The sequence below is a fragment of the Homarus americanus genome, unplaced genomic scaffold (assembly GCF_018991925.1).
Source record: "Homarus americanus isolate GMGI-L3 unplaced genomic scaffold, GMGI_Hamer_2.0 scaffold6317, whole genome shotgun sequence".
NCBI classification, from domain to species: domain Eukaryota; kingdom Metazoa; phylum Arthropoda; class Malacostraca; order Decapoda; family Nephropidae; genus Homarus; species Homarus americanus.
This window is the reverse complement of record NW_024730668.1, coordinates 1,220,793-1,241,283: the sequence shown is the minus strand read 5'-3', so window position 1 is coordinate 1,241,283 and position 20,491 is coordinate 1,220,793. Positions and strand designations below refer to the sequence as shown.

General features: G+C 42.0%; 1 protein-coding gene and 1 long non-coding RNA gene across 2 annotated transcripts; one reads left to right on the top strand and one right to left on the bottom strand.

The window, feature by feature from the left end:
• Positions 1–530: 530 nt before the first annotated feature.
• On the top strand, positions 531–12,713 carry LOC121867164 (tubulin alpha chain-like). The gene is made up of 9 exons (XM_042366929.1): positions 531–773; positions 6,013–6,235; positions 6,698–6,870; positions 7,139–7,267; positions 7,893–8,092; positions 10,360–10,486; positions 10,690–10,890; positions 11,701–11,864; positions 12,582–12,713. Exons 1-9 carry the CDS (start codon positions 771–773, stop codon positions 12,709–12,711), a joined length of 1,350 nt encoding a protein of 449 aa, XP_042222863.1. The 5' UTR covers positions 531–770; the 3' UTR covers positions 12,712–12,713.
• A 2,315-nt stretch (positions 12,714–15,028) lies between these two features.
• On the bottom strand, positions 15,029–15,511 carry LOC121867165. The gene is made up of 3 exons (XR_006089094.1): positions 15,474–15,511; positions 15,099–15,136; positions 15,029–15,058 (listed from the first exon to the last, which is right to left on the bottom strand). It is a non-coding gene; the product is annotated as an uncharacterized LOC121867165 (long non-coding RNA).
• Positions 15,512–20,491: the final 4,980 nt, after the last annotated feature.

The window sequence follows — 20,491 nt, the reverse complement described above, 5'->3', positions numbered from 1 at the left end:
ACCAGGAAGACAGATGAGAGACAGAGAGAGAGAGAGAGACCTAGAGGAAGATGGAGATAGAAACAGACACACAGAGAAGAAAAGAGACACAGGGAGAGAGAAAGAGAAACGGGGAGTGAGAAAAAGAGACAGAAATCGACAGAGAAAGAGGAAAAGAGAATCACAGAGAAAGAGAGACAGGGAAGGTTCAAATGAGTGACCAAAGATAGAGAATTACTCTTCAATAAACAATGACAAAGATGGTCAACAGAAACAAATGGTCTTGGCTTGACTTTGTTAGTGTGGTGGAGCGTCGTCAGAACCACTCTAGCAGATGATACGAAAATACTTGGTACTGTAGAACTGTAACAGATGGTACTTAAATACTCAGTACCATGACTGAGAATGGATATTTAAAATTCTCCCCCGTGTTTTGATAGTATTTTCGAGTGATTATTAACATCTAGAGAACTGTACCTGGGTGGGTTTTAGTGGAGGGAGTGACAGGTGAAGAGGATAGTTCCCTCGGCTACTCAGAAGTTGCCATAACCACAGGTGGCGTGAGGCAGCAGGTGGCGGCGGGTCGATGTGTGGCAACAAGGGCAGGTGGCCACTGTTGGACCGGGCGTCGAGAGAGCACCATCACCTAGCTCCCGCGACCTCTGCCATCCTGTTCCTACCTCTTCGCCGTCCCTCCCGCCTACCATTCACCTGACACTTGCCTGCCATCCACGTGTCACCTTCCCCTCACACTGTCTGCCACCGAGTGAGGTCATCGTCTGCAGCCCAAAATGGTATTTTCTGTGTAGAGTATTTTATTACAATGACCCACAGGTGTATCTTAATTGGTAAAGTTTTTCGTTGTCTTGAAAAGTGTGTTCACTCATACAACACCTGTAAATGCATAGAAAATACTGCATCCAGGAGTGTAGCTGTGTACTGGGTATTGCTGTGTAATGAGTGTGTCTGTCTAACCGAGTGTAGCTGTGTACCGAGTGGCTGTTTACTGAGTGTAGCTGTGTACTGAGTGTAGCTGTGTACTGAGTGTAGCTGTGTACTGAATGTAGCTGTGTACTGAGTGTAGCTGTTTACTGAGTGTAGCTGTTTACTGAGTGTAGCTGTGTACTGAGTGTAGCTGTGTACTGAGTGTAGCTGTGTACTGAGTGTAGCTGTGTACTGAGTGTAGCTGTGTACTGAGTGTAGCTGTGTACTGAGTGTAGCTGTGTACTGGGTGTGGCTGTGTACTGGTGTGGCTGTGCATGGGTGTGTGGCTGTGTGGTGTGCTGTGTACTGGGTGAGTGTGGCTGTGTGGAGGTGCTGCCTGAGTGAATGTGGCTGCACTGAGCGTGGCTGTGTACTGGGCATGTGGGTGTGGCTGCTGAGTGTGGCTGTGTGTGTGTACTGGGTGTGGCTGTGTACTGAGTGTGGCTGTACTGGGTGTAGCTGTGCTGAGGTGTTGTTTACTGAGTGCAGCTGTGTACTGAGCTCTGTACTGTACTGGTGTGGCTCTGTACTGAGTGTGGCTGTACTGTGTACTGGGTGCAGCTGTGCACCGAGTGCAGCTGTGTACTGTGTACTGAGTGTGGCTCTGTACTGAGTGTGGCTGTGTACTGGGTGTAGCTGTGTACTGGGTGTGGCTGTGTACTGAGTGTGGCTGTGTACTGGGTGTAGCTGTGTACTGAGTGTGGCTGTTTACTGAGTGCAGCTGTGTACTGAGTGTGGCTCTGTACTGAGTGTGGCTGTGTACTGGGTGTAGCTGTGTACTGAGTGTGGCTGTGTACTGGGTGCAGCTGTGTACCGAGTGTGGCTGTGTATTGAGTATATCAGTGTAGTGGATCCATTATCAACTATTCCCGTCTCTCCCCCACTACCCGAAGCCCTCTTCAGTTAGCGCATTATACCTCAATATAGTATAGGAGAAACTATTACCACCTGTATTTTAGGAACAAGATCCGGTTCACAAATTAAAGGTTTCTATTACACTCCTCGCCTCCAGGGGTTAATAACCTAACTCGGGGCTCAGTATAGCGTATTTTGCTCACCCGGATTGTGTTGAGAAGAGGGACTTGATTTTAGTAGGTTTTTTGGTCGATGTGTAATGGTCCTTGAAGTTTTTGATCAAGAAGTGTCGTAGGCTGGATATTTCCTTGACTGGAAGCGCCCTGAACTGGAAACGCCCTTGATTGGAAGCGCCCCTGACTGGAAACGTCCTTGACTGGAAACGTCCTTGACTGGAAACGCCCTTAGCCTGTGATAACTCGCTTAACTTAACCTAACCTAACCAAGTGAACGATGACAAGTCACTTATTAGTAAATAATCAGAGACTGGATAAGAATAACAATAGTAGTGATTTCGTGTGATGATAGGAATAAAATAAAAAGAAGAATAAGAACGCTTTGAAAACAAAAAAATTTTAAAAAAACAATTTCTGAGGTGTAAACAATTCCCTTGCGGTTACCACATCATTTCCACGTTGGATCTGGAGAAGAACTTTGGTCAATGGGTGTAATTTGGAATACTGTACTTCACCGTAAAGGAATGACTGTTTACCAAAGTTCGATTTTGTGTTCCTAAGTTTACGTAAGGTTCCCTAGCTTTACGCCGTTCAGTCGTTGGCGCCCACGTTCACTGCCTTTCAATCCACGACCTCAGTGGAACAGCCAGCTAGCGCCAACGTTCTCTGCCGCTCTTAGACAAAACTATTGTAATAATGCCCAGTACTCGAGGGGATAACTAACGATTGCCGATAATAGACGTTAAGTGGGGCAGTGTAGTCAACGGGGAAGTGGGTCTCCCCTCTTCCACCCTCGGTCAACACCAATTAACTTTCTCTCTCTCTCTCTCCCGGCACTCACCCACCCACACACACACACACATGTAGACATTCACGAACTAATAAACGTTAAACATAAACATCCAGTACAAAACATATTCCTTGAATGAAATTGGAAGAAGTCAGTGTATTTTGAACACTGAGGAGGGAAGGTTCAGTCATCTGGGGCATATACTTGTCATTAAAGAACACAACATATTTTCTGAGGGAGGACGATAACAATTTACTGATAACAATGATTGACAGCAATATAGTTAAACTGTCAAGTGTCCGTCAATATCTCATTCTAGGCTAAATCTATACACACACACACACACAGTCACCTGCACGAACACACACAATCCTAGACAATAAAAACCATAGACTTCAGTTTGCATGTCTACGCATTCTGAGGTCGTATCTCACGGCCTTGTAAATCTTATATGTTTTCTTTATTATTGAATTCCTTTTCTCCTGTGAATATATTTTGTTTCTATGTGATTTTCATGTCGTCCATTGTCTCAGAGGCGGATGAAAAACAAAAACAAAATAGCAACATGAGGTTTGTTCTCATCCTAACTCAATCCCTGAAGAGAGGGGATTCAGATCTCTTCAGTGACCTGAAGTCCTAAACCATCGAATACGATACAGTCAAGTCATGGGGTCTGATAAGCCCTCGAGTACAATAGATTAAGAATAATGACTTCGTTCCTTATGTGACAATATAGTAATCCTTTGAATACAATTACAAAACCTAGAGTAGGATCAATTAGGACTAGATTACGATAATATACAATCCTACGAGTACGATAACTTAATCCTTGGAGTATGTTGACCTTCGAGGATGATAACGTTATGTAGTTGAATCACGACCTGTCCCCATCAAAGTACCATAGGTTCAGCCTTGAAATCCAACGACTTTACTGGAATACGATAATTACACTTCCCTCATTACTCGACCACACCGTCTCCCTCAACTCTAGCCTTGGGGTACGATGACCTTCCTTACGGCAGAAACACATGTCAAGTGTCAACACCCTCAGCAACATCGATGCTAACCTTCAACTGACAGTACCGCTCCTTATTGACACCCTGGCACCGTGCGTAATAGCGGATCGGTGGATTAAAACACGTTATATGTAAACCACAAACCCATAAACCAATTTTTTGTCTATCTTGTCGATTTTTTTACTCGACGACTACAAAATCCCGCACTAATTATCAACGTGAAACAGATTTTATGATAAGTTGATTTAAAAGAGCCCGAGGTAAAATGTTACGTACAAACGATGTTATCGCTCGAATCAATGGTTGTGAATATTGTATGAGTGCGGGCGTGAAGGTGAGGTAGAGCGCACGAGGCTGGTGTGTGTGTGTGTGTGTGTGTGTGTGTGTGTACCCGGATTTTCATATTTCATAACTTTTTTCTCACTAATTATAGCCAACAGAACGAATCTACACAATGTTAAGTCCCAATTCAATTTCAACGGCACTATGGGGAAACTGTTACCATCACCGTAAGTTTCTTGTATCACCAATTCACAGGAACAAATAACTCACGTCCATTCTATAATAATCTAAACCGTGATTCATGGCGTCAAGTCCTCCCAAACGTGCTGGACCTTCGAGAAACGATCGGACACGCAATGAGCAATTCACGGTGCCTCGTACAATTACAAGGTAACCTAAATATTAATGTGTAATGTTGTCTCAGTAAGTAAGTAAGTAAGTAAGTAAGTAATTATAAGAGTGAGTAATCAAGTAAGAAAGTAAAAAAAAATCCACTTTCTTGCCAACTTCTGTCATCAAAGCCCCAACACATTAAAGTTCTTACCTTTATGAGTAATTAATTCACTTCACCTATCGTGCACTTTCCTCAGTGGGTGGTAAGAGTGTGTTGGGTGTGTGTGTGTGTGTGTGTGTGTGTGTGTGTGTGTGTGTGTGTGTGTGTGTGTGTGTGGCTCTCTGTGACCTAGTGTCATTGTCATTTCATAGTAGTAGTAGTAAGATATTTAATTTTAAGGCAATAAAATGGTGGCGAAGGTGTGGCTATTGGGGGAGGCTGGAGGCCACGTTAAAAAAAGTAGTAGTAGCTGTAGTAGTAGTAGTAGTACTATAGGTAGTAGTAGGTAGCATCAGCAGCAGTGGTGGCGGTGGTAATACGTGGTAATAGTAATGGGTACATCAACAACACATCAGGTTCTTGTTTACTCCAACAATGTAAACAACTCAAGAACAGTCAATAATGGCCTCACCTCCCTTATATTAGTGCCCTCTTATTGTTTATCCCCTTCCCTTATATTTACATACATATCTACCGGAAATACAATGAAATGATAATACACAACGAATTACCATAACTAAAGGTATTTTATAGACACGGGCGGTAATAATTATTCCCTTCACACCCGACTACTGCGATATAGCGGGACCGAACACAGGTTAGGTTAGGTTAGGTTAGGTTCAGGGTGTTTACTCATCAGGTGAAATAAAATAGGGTTCTTAATCTTCATGTGACTCTAAGGTAGTGTAACTTGACTATCACCACCTGAACCACGATAGTCGAGGACCCAACCAAGTAACCAACAGATCCTTCATAGAGATAACGAGATGACACAACTGCCCCCTCCCCTTCCAAGGCTGGTCATGAATAGTTGATGGCAGTAGAGGGGTGTGGTGGAGGAGGTCGAGGGGTAGAAGGAGGGGGGTGGAGGCGTGTCAGGGGAAGAGTGGAAAGGGGGGCGGAGGTTAAGGGATAGCCGAAGGAGGGATCGTGGGTTGAGAGGCATTAACACCCACCCCTTCACACACACCCACTGCCCCATTATCGACTCCCTCCCTGACAATACCAATATAACTGCCACACCTTGTATACTTGGTCTATTGCAAAGTTTCATCCTTGTGTTATTTGCTGGAATATTTTGTGTCTGTTAGTAGGACCATAAGTTCTGTGAGCGACCCCCCTCCCCCTTCTAAGTGAATGTGGAAAATATTCCTCATTCACCTATGAAACGTAACTTAATAACGCTTAGTGTATACCTGAGGGTGGAAGTGAGTGTGTGTGTGTGTGTGTGTGTGTGTGGCGTCATACAGTGTGCTATCAAAACATTCCTGCCCTAACAACCCTCCAGCACGCCGACTCATAGCCACACTTTTGATTCCTTCATTCTTTTCATTCTTACCTTCCTTCCTCTCACGCCTTCCTTCTTTACTTCGTCAGCGTGAGTGTATGAGTATCCACATAGGACAGGCTGGGGTGCAGATCGGCAACGCCTGCTGGGAGCTGTACTGCCTGGAGCACGGCATCACCCCTGACGGTTTCATGCCTTCTGACGACACCCTGGGCTACGGCGCTGACGCTTACAACACCTTCTTCAGCGAGATGGAGAGTGGCCTCCACGTTCCCCGCGCCGTCTTCGTCGACCTGGAACCCACCGTCATTGGTAAGGTATCGACTATTAAAATGTACAGTCGCCTGCACTTATATCTGGCACAGTGGCTGGCGGGTTTTGTGAGAGGTGGCAGTAAATGTGTTTGTTGACGTCGTAGTACAGTATATTAAGGCGACTGGGCAGAATAATTCCTGAATGGTTTGTTTAAGATTAACCACCTTAACGCTAACCTAGGCTAATGTAGCCTAATCTAACCTATCCTAAGTCCATAAAATTTTGCTCAATGATTATGGCGTGAAACTTTACATTACACCGTAGTGTAGTATACGACGACACAGTTTCAAACCATGGCATCAAAATTACACTGAGACTACCATAGCTAATACGTCTTCCCGTATCTCCATATATGAGTAAAAAATAATAATAATAATGTAAGAATCAATGATAATCTGGACACAGAGGTTAGAGCCATTGTTGTCGAGAGTACAGGCAGGATTCTCTTTCTCTGACCAGACGAGATCCGGACTGGAATGTACCGCGGCATGTACCACCCGCAGCAACTGGTGACTGGCAAGGAGGACGCCGCCAACAACTTCGCCCGCGGCCACTACACCATCGGCAAGGAGATGATTGATGTCACTTTAGACCAGATCCGGAGGATGACCGACCAGGCCTCTAGCCTTCAGGTACGACAGTGAGATTCATAAAGAAACTATACAGGTACACTTGTCACTATCATGGGTTTTGTATGAAAATCTTGTTAGGCCATATATATGCAGTCTGCATTGCTTACAAGTAGTACACTGAGGCATACCTTTGCTGAAGATACTAAACAGTTATTGTTAAATTTGATATGGATCAAGAAAATATATTGCGTTAAGGAAATTCGCGTGGATCTATTGTAAACGCCCTTTCATCTGGGTGCCCGTGTCTTAACCATTCGGTGCCTCTCAGGGTTTCCTTGTGTTCCATTCCTTCGGCGGTGGCACTGGCTCCGGCTTCACCTCGCTGCTAATGGAACACCTCTCAGTTGACTACGGCAAGAAGACCAAACTAGAGTTCGCCATCTACCCGGCACCACAGGCGAGTTAAAGCATCACTATATGAACACCACCCACGCACCACAACAATGTACAGGCTTCAGTCACAACAATATCCAAGGGTCAAACACACACGACAATGTAAAACTGTCAGTCACAACACAACTCCAACAATCACATGACACAAATGACAAGTGTTTTATGACAACTTAAGAACAAAGTATCAATATCCCTCTAGTAAGACACTGAGGTACAGCAAAAGATTGACTTTTCACGTAATTAGGATCATATAACCTGGAGGTAAAAAAAACGAGTATGGTTTTTGTGTCCTGTTTGCCATTCATTCGTCATATCAGAGTTGATTAAAATTCAGCTGGCATAGTTTTTTTTCCGTAAGAAACCTTGAACATAACCATCTACCATGAAATTTAGCATACAGTATATGTTGTGATGATGTAGAATAAAGGTATCTTATCTAAACTAATACCCCGGTGTGAACGATGATCAGGTGGGTACCTTGTGTCTCTTCGGATAACTTCTCAACAGCAAAGTCTATATCCTGGTGGCATTACTAAGCAAAATTCATAAGACCCCAATAAAGGGCTACTGACATCAAGTGCTGTCGTAAATATTCAGACGAGAGTTAGAAATAATAATGGTGTTTTCAGGTGTCGACGGCGATGGTGGAGCCTTACAACTCCATCCTGACTACACACACGTCGATGGAACACAGTGACGTGGCCTTCATGGTGGACAATGAGGCCATCTACGAGCTGTGCCACAAGAAACTCAACGTCAATCGACCCACCTACCATAACCTCAACCGACTCATCAGTCAAATCGTCTCCTCCATCACCGCTTCCCTCAGGTAGAGAATCGTCCACCTAAAAGACACTGAAGAATCTCGCCTCACATTGCATGGCTGGCCTCTCAAGCAGTGCATGGTTCACTAAGTTTCTTCATCATGTGTTACTTGTAGGGACAGTGCCAAGGGGCCTCGTTGGGTTTCTTTTCTCTGCTGGTATCATACAGCGTCTGGCTAGCTCCCTGTCTTCTGAGTCCAGGCGTCTGCTGTCATCCTATCGTGTACATTAACTCCCTTTACTTCAAAAGCACTGGGCTCACGACTGTGGAATGAAAAACTCCTCCCAGAAGAAAATCATGGTCTTGCTCTGTTTAGAAATGGCATACTCTAGCCAAAACATAATACATTATTTTCTTTTTTCACCATATTTTTATCTCTCGATTTGTGTCGGTCATACAGGTACAGGGAATATAAATAATAATAATTAACGATTTATTGAAAAAGTTCTGCAGCCCGAAGGCTGAAAATATATATTGGACATAAATGACTTATTACATATTGGTGGTTTAACAAAAGCCTTCATTAGATAAAGTTTTTTTTTCTTTTTTTTTAACGGGAATTAGCCCACACGGGCACAAGTAATGACCCACGTCAGGGCCTGGGGGGCGAAAATATAATAATAATAATAATAATAATAATAATAATAATAATAATAATAATAATAATAATAATAATAATAATAATAATAATAATAATAATAATAATAATAATAATAATAATAATAATAATAATAATAATAATAATAATAATAATAATAATAATATAATAATAATAATAATTAATAATAATAATAATAATAATAATAATAATAATAATAATAATAATAATAATAATAATAATAATAATAATAATAATAATAATAATAATAATAATAATAATAATAATAATAATAATAATAATAATAATAATAATAATAATAATAATAATAATAATAATAATAATAATATCTATTGTTATTATTATTACAACAATTAATAAAATTAATAGCAAATTAATACAAATAAAATAATAAAAATATTAAAAATAATAACCATAAATAAATACAAACTTGAAAAAATTAATCAAGAGTGAGAAATTATATACAGTATATATGTTGTGTTGTCCAAGTAAGAGAAACACTTGAGACCCTGCAATTGTGTGTAAATGAGGCAGAAAGTCAGATCAGCAACCTGGGACTTGGTCACAATTTTCGTGATGCCATATGGCAGCAGTGTAGTAACTCCCTCCCAGATGGTGTTAGGAGGGACCTCAAGTGGTGTAGTAATTCCCTCACAGATGGTGTTATGAGGGACCTCACGTGGTGTAGTAATTCCCTCACAGATGGTGTTATGAGGGGCCTGACGTGTTGTATTAATTCCCTCACATATGGTGTTATGAGGGGCCTCACGTGGTGTAGTAACTCCCCACAGATGGTGTTATGAGGGACCTCACGTGGTGTACGAATTCCCTCACAGATGGTGTTATGAGGGCCTGACGTGGTGTAGTAATACCCTCACAGATGATGTTATGAGGGACCTCGCGTGGTGTAGTAATTCCCTCACAGATGGTGTTATGAGGGACCTCACGTGGTTTAGTAATTCCCTCACAGATGGTGTTATGAGGGACCTGACGTGGTGTATAATTCCCTCACACATGGTGTTATATGAGTGAGGTGTGGTCCCAGGCCTTCCTATCGTAGACGGATTAACACATCGCTGGTTGTTGTTGGGTCTCACGGGCAGTTATCACTGGGTACCTGGGACCTCACTGTGTGAAGGTTAACTTGGGCTGTTACTGTCGAGTTGTTCTCACTGACTTAAGCACTGTTCACCACTGTTCACCTCTGTTCAACACTGGTTCCATTCCTTTCCTAAATGAAATTGTAACTTCTGGCGAGAACTTGTTAATATTCCGGTGGGGAGGAGGGTTCAGGGGAGGGAGTTGGTATGGGCCAACTTAACAGTTGACCTGGCTACTCCCAGAGGAGCGCCAGGTACGTCTTGACCCTTCGGTGATCAAGGATGTAGTGTACATGTGTATATCCAGGTAAATCGATGTATAATTTGAAAGTCATTTTCGCAGAGTAATACAAATGTATACAGGTTAGCCACCTGTTATTATGCAAGACACGTTTATGTAAACTTCGCCAGTCGAATATACCCCCCCACCACTTCCCACCTTCTGCTAACAGAGGGGCTCCTTTTATGATAAGATCAGTACATGTAGAATAGGCGTCATTTGAGATCGTGGTGGCGACTCTTATAAGAACACCAGCACTCCTTCTGCCATAGGTTCGAGGGGGCCCTCAACGTGGACTTGACCGAATTCCAGACCAACTTGGTACCTTACCCGAGGATCCACTTCCCTCTGGCTAACTACGCTCCTGTCTACGCCGCTGAAGCGGTTAACCACATGCAGGTATGGCATTTGATGCATGGTGTGCCAGTAGGCATGGCACTGTAGCATGTAAAGTACGTATTCAAGGTATCCCAACAAATATGAATCTCGACACCAAAACTAGTGTATATAATGTAGAATTTTAGATAAGAATATTATTGTTGCCTGTGTGTAGCACAAACTCCCAGAGAGCAGCTGACAACCCCTTACTTCCCCTTCCACAGATCACTACAGCGGATCTGACCAACGAGTGTTTTGTTCCTGGGATGCAGATGGTGAAGTGTAACCCACGCAACGGTAAGTATATGGCCGTCACCCTCCTGTACCGCGGCGACGTCGTGCCCAAGGACGTCAACTCCGCCATACAGACTATCAAGAGCAAAAAGTCGATCGAGTTCGTTGACTGGTGTCCTACGGGCTTCAAGGTCAGTCGACGCTGATGACACACGTTACCTGTTCTTTCAAGCACCTTCAAACTATATCACATACTGTACATACCAACAAAATATATATATATATATATATATATATATATATATATATATATATATATATATATATATATATATATATATATATATATATATATACTGTACAGTGTCAAAAAATAGTGCCTTACAAATTTTCGTAATGAAAGCGTGACTGCTCTCATTGTCCTAACTTATGGATGACCTCACTCATTCACGTGATCGCTACGAAAATCTGTAAAGCTACAGTTTGAAGATAGAGAGTTGAAATTTGTGGGTTGAACCAGTGTTAGGCCCCACCCGGAAAGTCGGAACTTCCTTATTAGTAAAACAAAATTTGGGGCTAACCCCCGTCTAAAATCCCCGGCCCCCTCTTGCTGAAATTTGATGTTACAGTTTTGCATGTGCACCTAATTTTATCTAAGGATAGTGAAGTATAAATAGTGTAGGTAATGGTGTAGTGGATGTGGTTAGATGGCAGTGTCGTCACGGATACCCCGGATAAGCCATGTACTATATTTAAACCAGGAAAAATCAAAATTATTTATGAAAAATAGAAGGTGGTTGAAATTTTAGACTTTCAATGAAATTAAATGACAAAATTAAACAAAAACAAAGCATTAAATGGACAATTTACTCCCTAATCAGTATAGTTCAGGAATTTAATCACAAAGAAGATGTACTCTAAGATAAAGAAGTATTTTTTGAAACACTGATATTTACATTAGATCACCAAAGGACTTGACACATACACTCCCTCTCCTTCAGGTTGGTATAAACTACATGCCACCTACAGTAGTGCCTGGTGGAGACTTGGCGTCAGTGCCCAGGTCGCTCTGTATGTTATCCAATACCACTGCCATTGCAGAGGCCTGGGCGCGTCTCGACTTCAAGTTCGACCTGCTGTTTGCTAAGAGAGCCTTCGTCCACTGGTAACTGTATTTGTAATGTATACCGTTGGGGATCACCTGAGTATTAGACATCCCAGCTTATTTCACCTGAATATTAGACATCCCAGCTTATTTCACCGGAAGATTAAACATCCCAGCTTTTTACACCTGAAGAGTAAACAAACAAGCTTATTTCACCTGAATATTAGACAAGCCAGCTTATTTCACCACAAAAATAGACTTCCCATCTTATTTCACCTGAAGAATAGACACCCTATCTTATTTCACCTGAAGATTAGACATCCCAGCTTATTTCACCTGAACTTTAGACATCTCAGCTTATTTCACCTGAAGATTAGACAAACCAGCTTATTTCTCCTGAATATTAAACACCCCAGTTTATTTCACCTCAACAATAGACTTCACATCTTATTTCACCTGAAGAATAGACACCCTATCTTATTTCACCTGACGATTAGACAAACCATCTTATTTCACCTGAAGATTAGACAAACCAGCTTACTCGTATTTCACCTGAAGATTAACTACCCTAACGCTAACCTATTCTAATCTTACCCCCAGGTAGCGCTAAAGTGGTTAATCTTCAGGTGAAATAAACTGGAGTGTCTAATCTTCAGGTGATCCCCTTTGGTTTATACATTAAGTAACTCTTTGACTTTACCACTTAGTTGAGTGGCTGAGTGTGTCTACCGCCCCCCTCCCTAAGTACATGGTTATAAATCTTTCCTCCCCCCGTAGGTATGTAGGTGAGGGTATGGAAGAGGGTGAGTTTGCGGAGGCTCGGGAAGACTTGGCGGCGCTGGAGAAGGACTACGAGGAGATCGCTGAGGACCCCGACGAATCTGAGGAGGAGAACGAGAACTACTAACTGAGAAGGGGGAGGAGGACGACGAGGATGATTAAGGAAGACAGAGGATTGAGAAGGACAAGAAGCAGGAGGATGGATGATCAGTGTGATGAGGATTGAGGAGGAGGAGGAATAAACAGTGTGTAGAAGATAAGGAAGAGGACGAGAAGAACAAAAAGGAAGATTAAGGACCAATAAGAAAACACAAACAAAATAATCAAGAGAAAATGTAATAATTATCAAGTCAAGTGAAGAAGACGATGATAAATAAACGACCAATAAGACGAGGAAGGAAGAGATAAATAGCGAAGAAAGACGACGGAGGATATATACAGTATAAAGAAACTGAAGAAGCCATATTGACCCATACTAGGCAGCCATGTTTATACCCAACCCTTATTTGTTCCACCATCTAACTGTTTCAACGTCTAAATCCAAATTCGTTTAATTTAAAACCATTGCTATGTGTTCACTCCTGGCTTAACTGTTTAAGCACCTTCGTTATATCACCTTTATTGATCCCTGACTTCCATTTATACACTTCAATCATATCGCCCCTCACTCTACGTCTATCAAGAGAATGCAAATTCAGACTTTTTAATCTGTCTTTATACTCAAAGTTCCCAATGCCCGGGATTAATTTTGCAATTCTCCTCTGATATGAAAGCTTTCTAGGGAATCGATATCCATTCTATAGTACAGTGACTAAATTTGCATCACTGCACCAAGCGAGGTCTCACATGCGTCGTTAGTTAATTATATGACCTATTTTTGTGTCGTCAGCAAATTTACTCATGCTGCTGTCAACGCTTACAGTATATGCCGTTAATGTATATATTAAATAGTAACGGTCCAAGTACTGAGTCTTGGGGTACGCCGCTAGTGGCGTTACCCCAGTCAGATAACAGTACAGTTTATGCCATTATTGCTAACTGTTTCTTCTCCGTGAACCAAGCCCTAATCCAATTCAGAATTTTTTCCTCAATACTATCTGCCTTTACCTTACGTATTAGTCTTTCCTGAGGGACCCTGTCAAAGTAAAGAAAGACTCGAGTGTACAATAAATAAATAACTCAAGCTGCCTTATTAAGTATTTATAAGTACAGTACATTAAGCTGTGCAATGCATTCAGAATTCTCTTAATAGTATTTGTAAATAGTTTTGAATTATTTTTTGGTATTATGTTGATGTTTGTAAATAATATTGAAGAGGACAGCGTTCTGTGGTCGCCTTACCCGACCTTTATAAAAAAACTGTGGTACCCAAGCCGGAAAATGGTGAAATCAGTATGAGGGAGGATGATGATGGTGATAATAATGATAATGATTTAAAATCATAACGATGATGATTGTTTATGGTCATTGTGGTTCGGTGTATATTCAATATAATGATCATCGTTCGTTAAGATTATAATGATGGTATATTAATTAAGAGAATGACAGTCATTATTTTAAAGAATGATTGTAATTATTTTAAAGAATGATTGTGATTATTTAAAAAAAACTATAGTGATTATTTAACATGATAATGATAGTTTAAGAAAAAGATTACCATTATTTACGCCAAATTTAGTGAATATTAAACAAAGATTGTGAATGCCCAAGATAATGGCAGTGATTATTTCAGATGATAATGATGGAGCACCTGATCATTGTGTGCGTGTGCGCGTGCGTGTGCGTGTGTGTGTGTGTGTAATAGAATATCAGTGTTCCATTTTCGAAACCTTGAACTAAACTACACACTATTAGAATCTTCACCCCTGAGCCCATGACATGTCAGCTTACCTGTACCCATGACCTGTCCCCTTACCTGTACCCATGACATGTCAGCTTACCTGTACCCATGACCTGTCCCCTTATCTGTACCCATGACCGGTCTCCTTACCTGTACCCATGATCTGTCCCCTTTCCTGTACCCATGACCTGTCCCCTTACCTGTACCCATGACCTGTCCCCTTTCCTGTACCCATGATCTGTCTCCTTACCTGTACCCATGACCTGTCCCCTTTCCTGTACCCATGATCTGTCTCCTTACCTGTACCCATGATCTGTCCCCTTACCCATGACCTGTCCCCTTACCTGTTCCCCCTGTCCCTTACCTGTACCCATGACCTGTCCCCTTTCCTGTACCCCATGACCTGTCCCTTACCTGTACCCATGACCTGTCCCCTTTCCTGTACCCATGACCTGTCCCTTACCTGTACCCATGACCTGTCCCTTACCTGTTCCCATGACCTGTCCCTTACCTGTACCTGTCCCTTACCTGTACCCATGACCTGTCTCCTTACCTGTACCCGTGACCTGTCCCCTTTCCTGTACCCACTGTCCCCTCTGTCCCCCTTACCTGTACCCATGATCTGTCCCCTTACCTGTACCCATGACTGTCCCCTGACCTCCCTGTCCCCTTACCTGTACCCATGATCTGTCCCCTTACCTGTTCCCATGACCTGTCCCTTACCTGTTCCCATGACCTGTCCCTTACCTGTACCCATGATCTGTCCCCTTACCTGACCTCTGTCCCCATGACCTGTACCCATGATCTGTCCCTTACCTGTACCCATGATCTGCCTCCTTACCTGTTCCCATGACCTGTCCTCTTACCTGTACCCATGACCTGTCCCTTACCTGTACCCATGATCTGTCCCTTACCTGTACCCATGATCTGCCTCCTTACCTGTACCCATGACCTGTCCTCTTACCTGTACCCATGACCTGTCCCTTACCTGTACCCATGATCTGTCCCTTACCTGTACCCATGATCTGTCCCTTACCTGTTCCCATGACCTGTCCCCTTACCTGTACCCATGACCTGTCCCCTTTCCTGTCCCTTACCTGTACCCACCTGTCCCCACCTGTACCCGTGACCTGTCCCTTTCCTGTACCCATGATCTGTCCCTTACCTGTTCCCATGACCTGTCCCCTTACCTGTACCCGTGACCTGTCCCTTTCCCTACATGATCTGTCCCTTACCTGTTCCCATGATCTGTCCCTTACCTGTACCCATGACCTGTCCCCTTACCTGTACCCATGACCTGTCCCCCTGTCCCCTGTCCCCTTCCTGTCCCCTTACCTGTACCCATGATCTGTCCCTTACCTGTACCCGTGACCTGTCCCTTTCCTGTACCCATGATCTGTCCCTTACCTGTTCCCATGATCTGTCCCTTACCTGTACCCATGACCTGTCCCTGTTCCCATGACCTGTCCCCTTTCCTGTACCCATGACCTGTACCCATGACCTGTCCCTTTCCTGTCCCCCTGTACCCATGTCCCTTTCCTGTCCCTTACCTGTACCTGTACCTGTACCAATGACCTGTCCCCTTACCTGTACCCATGATCTGTCCCTTACCTGTTCCCATGACCTGTCCCTTACCTGTACCCATGATCTGTCCTCTTACCTGTACCCATGACCTGTCCCTTACCCGTACCCATGACCTGTCCCCTTACCTGTACCCATGATCTGTCCTCTTTACCTGTACCCATGACCTGTCCCCTTACCTGTACCCATTATCTGTCCCCTTACCTGTACCCATGATCTGTCCCCTTACCTGTTCCCATGACCTGTCCCCTTACCTGTACCCATGATCTGTCCCCATGACCTGTCACCTTATCTGTACCCATGACCTGTCCCGTTACCTGTACCCATGAACTGTCACCTTACCTGTACCCATGACCTATCACCGTACCTGTACCCATGATCTGTCCCCTTACCTGCACCCATGACCTGTCACCTTACCTGTACCCATGATTTGCTCCCTTACCTGTACCCATGACCTGTCCCCTTACCTCTACCCATGACTTGTCCCCTTACCTCTACCCATGACTTGTCCCCTTACCTCTACCCATGATCTAATTCTAAACCCTTACCTGTTCCCCTAAATCCTTAATGTTAATCACTTCAGTAACGTGTAAGGTCATGTAGGTTTATGTCTCATGAATGGAGAGTCTGATAATTTCTGTAAGATAAGAAATAGATGGGTGTATTGTATAGTAACGAGAAGACAGAGAGGTGAAGAAAAGCTGAAACTGTTGTCAAGAATATTTAATATATACTGTATATCAAGTTTAAGACTATTTATTATTATTATTATTATTATTATTATTATTATTATTATTATTATTATTAAAATTTCGTAATAATAGTTGCGTTATCATTTTATTTATAGTAAATTAGAAAGTGTGATGTAAAATTTTACTTTGGAGCTAATCTTTACTGATTGGTCTATAGTTATAGTAAAATTTCTGTCTGCCAAAATATGTTTCTGCTACTTACATCTCCATGGTAGTGAATCACAATAAAGCTTGTGTATAATAATGAAAATGATAAATAATGAATATGAATAACAATAAACACTGATTGACGTAATGACCAACCAGAAATGACAATGACAAACGTTCACTGTAACTCCAGGATATAATTTCTTATTGTTTCTGGATAAGTTTGTTTCGTTACCTATAATGAAATTTTATGGAAAAGTAAGGAAAAACAAGTTTAAAGCCCTTTTAGTAGATCGAGACAACAACAAAAATATTGACGTTCTCTAAATCAAACTTTCCTCTTGGAGAAACAAAAACATGCACTAAGTATTTATCGTCTTTTTATAACCTTCTAGTCAATGTCGTTCGTGTGCACGACACCTGCTGACAAACCTCCCGTGCCCAGAGGTCGATCTACAACAGTGCAACTTTTACTTCTATGATTTATCCTCTTCACCACTGATCGGCTCATTAACCGCTTGGGCGATCGGTCACGTCTCTGTTAGGCACTGTTGGCTAGTACTGGGCATGCATTGGCTCCTGAATGTATCTGAACCTGCTCCAGTGCTTGTCAAGTCTGGTCTTGAAAGAATTCACACTCGGTGCTGTCACAACACTCTCACCATGATGAATTTAGAGCCTACCTACAAAACAGACAGCAAAATGAGCTGTTCTTATCCCCTGTCACAGCAGATGAATTACTGGCCATCATGAAAATGTCCAAAGATGCAACAGCAGGCGAAGACAATATGCCGATGAGCATCATTAAGAAAGTAGCCCACTTATTACTACCTGTTCTCCTACACATTTGTAACTCCTTCTTCACTAGTGGGGTCTTTCCGATTAAACTGAAAATTGTTAAAGTTCACCCAGTATATAAAAAATCTGGGGACAAAGGTCTCTTCAAGAATTACTGCCCCATATCAGTCCTCCCAGTTTTGAGTAAGATACTGGAAAAGCTAGCATGCAGTAGACTAAATTCCTTCTGCAGTGCCAATAACATCTTTACAGACTCCCAGTTTGAATTTAGAGCTAGAAGGTCGACTGAGAGTGCTCTGCTATCCTTTACTAATGACATCTTAAATTCCTTTGATGACAGTCAGTTCACAGTCGGTATATTCTTGGACCTTTCTAAAGCCTTCGATACTGTCTACCATACCATCCTCCTTTCAAAGCTTGAACATTACGGCGTTAGGGGCCTGTCCCACAATTGGTTTACCTCATATCTGTCCAACAGGATGCAGTATGTCTGCTATAATAATCACCAATCTGACTACTCGCCAATCTTGTATGGCGTCCCCCAGGGTTCCATTCTCGGTCCAGTATTGTTTTTGTTGTACATAAACGACATAGTCCACGCCAGCACACTCATAAAATACAACTTATTTGCAGACGATAGTAATCTCTATGCCAGCAACTCAGACCTCCATTCCTTGATGAGAACTATGAACACTGAATTGACTAAAGTCAGGACCTGGTTAATACGTAATAAAATAACCTTAAACCTTGAGAAAACCCACTACACGATCTTTCACAGAAGGAAAAACTTACCCCCAGACTTGGACCCCCTGTACCTTGGTAATACAGTCCTCAAACGCGAACAAAATACTAAATTCCTCGGAGTTATTGTTGATGGGAAACTTAACTGGAGAAACCACATACAAGCCATTCATAGCAAAGTCAATAAACAGTGCAGTATCATGTATCACATTCGACAGTCACTCACTCTCACAGCAATGAAAGAAATCTATCATGATCTTGTTTACCAACACCTGATACACTGTCACACACTATGGGGGGGGGGGGCCTCTGGCTCTTCAAAAACACAATCTCTGGTTACTGCATAAAAGAGAGTTGTACGGACAATGACCTACTTGAAAAAACAGATCACACAAACGAAAAATTTGCTATATTGAAAATTTTATAATTCGAAGATATTAACACCTACTGCTGTGCCCTCTTTGTTTACAAATCTATCAATCACTTGCCTGACAATAATTATTTCCAGTTCCGGAATAATCAGATACAACTTAGGGCACCCAGAGCTACTAAGACCACCTCCCCCCCCCCATGCGCTCCTCTCAGTCCCAGACCTCCATAAAATATCACGGTGTGAAGGTGTAGAACAACTTACCCCCACCCATCCGAGTCAAGACTACGCTCCCTTCCTTTAAAATTTAAATTATCCCTTAAAAAGTAAATATTGTCTAAGTATTAATATTTCTTGTAATATCTACTATATATATACAGTACCTGCTTTTATTTTACTATCAAAATCGTTTTATCGGAAATTATCATGTAAATAGATTAGTAATTACCATTGCAATAAATATAATTGCCAACTAGACATAATCCTGACAGCTCTGTCCTCTTGTTCAACCTTAATACTGTACAACCCATGTTGTACTGCTCCCCCATTATATTTACGTTTTTCAATTTCACTGTAATTTATGTATATATTTATAATATAAATAAAAACAAAAAATAAAAAAATAATAAATAAATGAAATAAATAAATATTGAAGTGATAACCGTGGTAACATTCTGAGATGTTCTTATTACCACCAAGCTATTGTACTATTCCAGATGTTACTAAATGTTACATAATACTTCCTCGAGATAAATGTGAAAGGGTTAAAACCTATCTCGAGTAACCCTTTCACGGCATGTCACGCACTTACCATTTTATTCTGGTTACCGCCAGACGATTTTATTCAGCTTAAGGTAACCTCCGCTGTGAAAGGGTTAAAACCTATATAGATTAAACCCAGAGCTTCATTATTTATTTTTTTTTAGGGGGTAGTCGATCTTGGTCCTATGAAATATAAATTATGTATTATTTCACGTATCAACTTATTTTATTATCTAACATACTATAGGACTAGCCGTGTGTGTATCTGTTCTGGGCAGCCGAAACGGCACAATCGTTTTCCATCAAACTTGGTGGAAAAATTGCAAAAAATTCGTAAAGTGGAACAAACTTGGTCCCATGTCGATGGTTTCTTTAGGAAGGCATTAATTAACCATTTTATTTACGCTGGCAAAAGATGTCGCTGTTTGCTGTCTGCCGGCTGGACAATTGCAGTTATCGTACGGCTCCCTCCTCCTCCCCCCACTTTTTTCTTACCCTACTTTTTTTTTATGTTGTTTGGATTAGTAAAGGAAGGAAGATGAGTAAATAGAAGAATAACGAAGGGGGAAACAGATAATATTTAGAGATAAGTTAGATAACAGGTGGGGAGGGGAGCTGAGTTTCATCATGCGTCTGGATGCGCAGTTTCAACGTTACCAGACGACCTTACAGCTACAGTGTATACTTATTCCTGTGGTTGACTGTACATGGAAATAGAGAAGAGATAAAAAGATAATAACAGGAATGCATGGAGAAGATGACTACAATAGACACAGGGTGAATATAGACAGTGAAACAGACAGGAGGTTGACAAAAATAGACAGATTCATACATGCACACATAGACAATATGGCAACTAACATGACAGACAGACAGCTGACTGACTGGTTCACATTAGACAAACAGACAGACACAC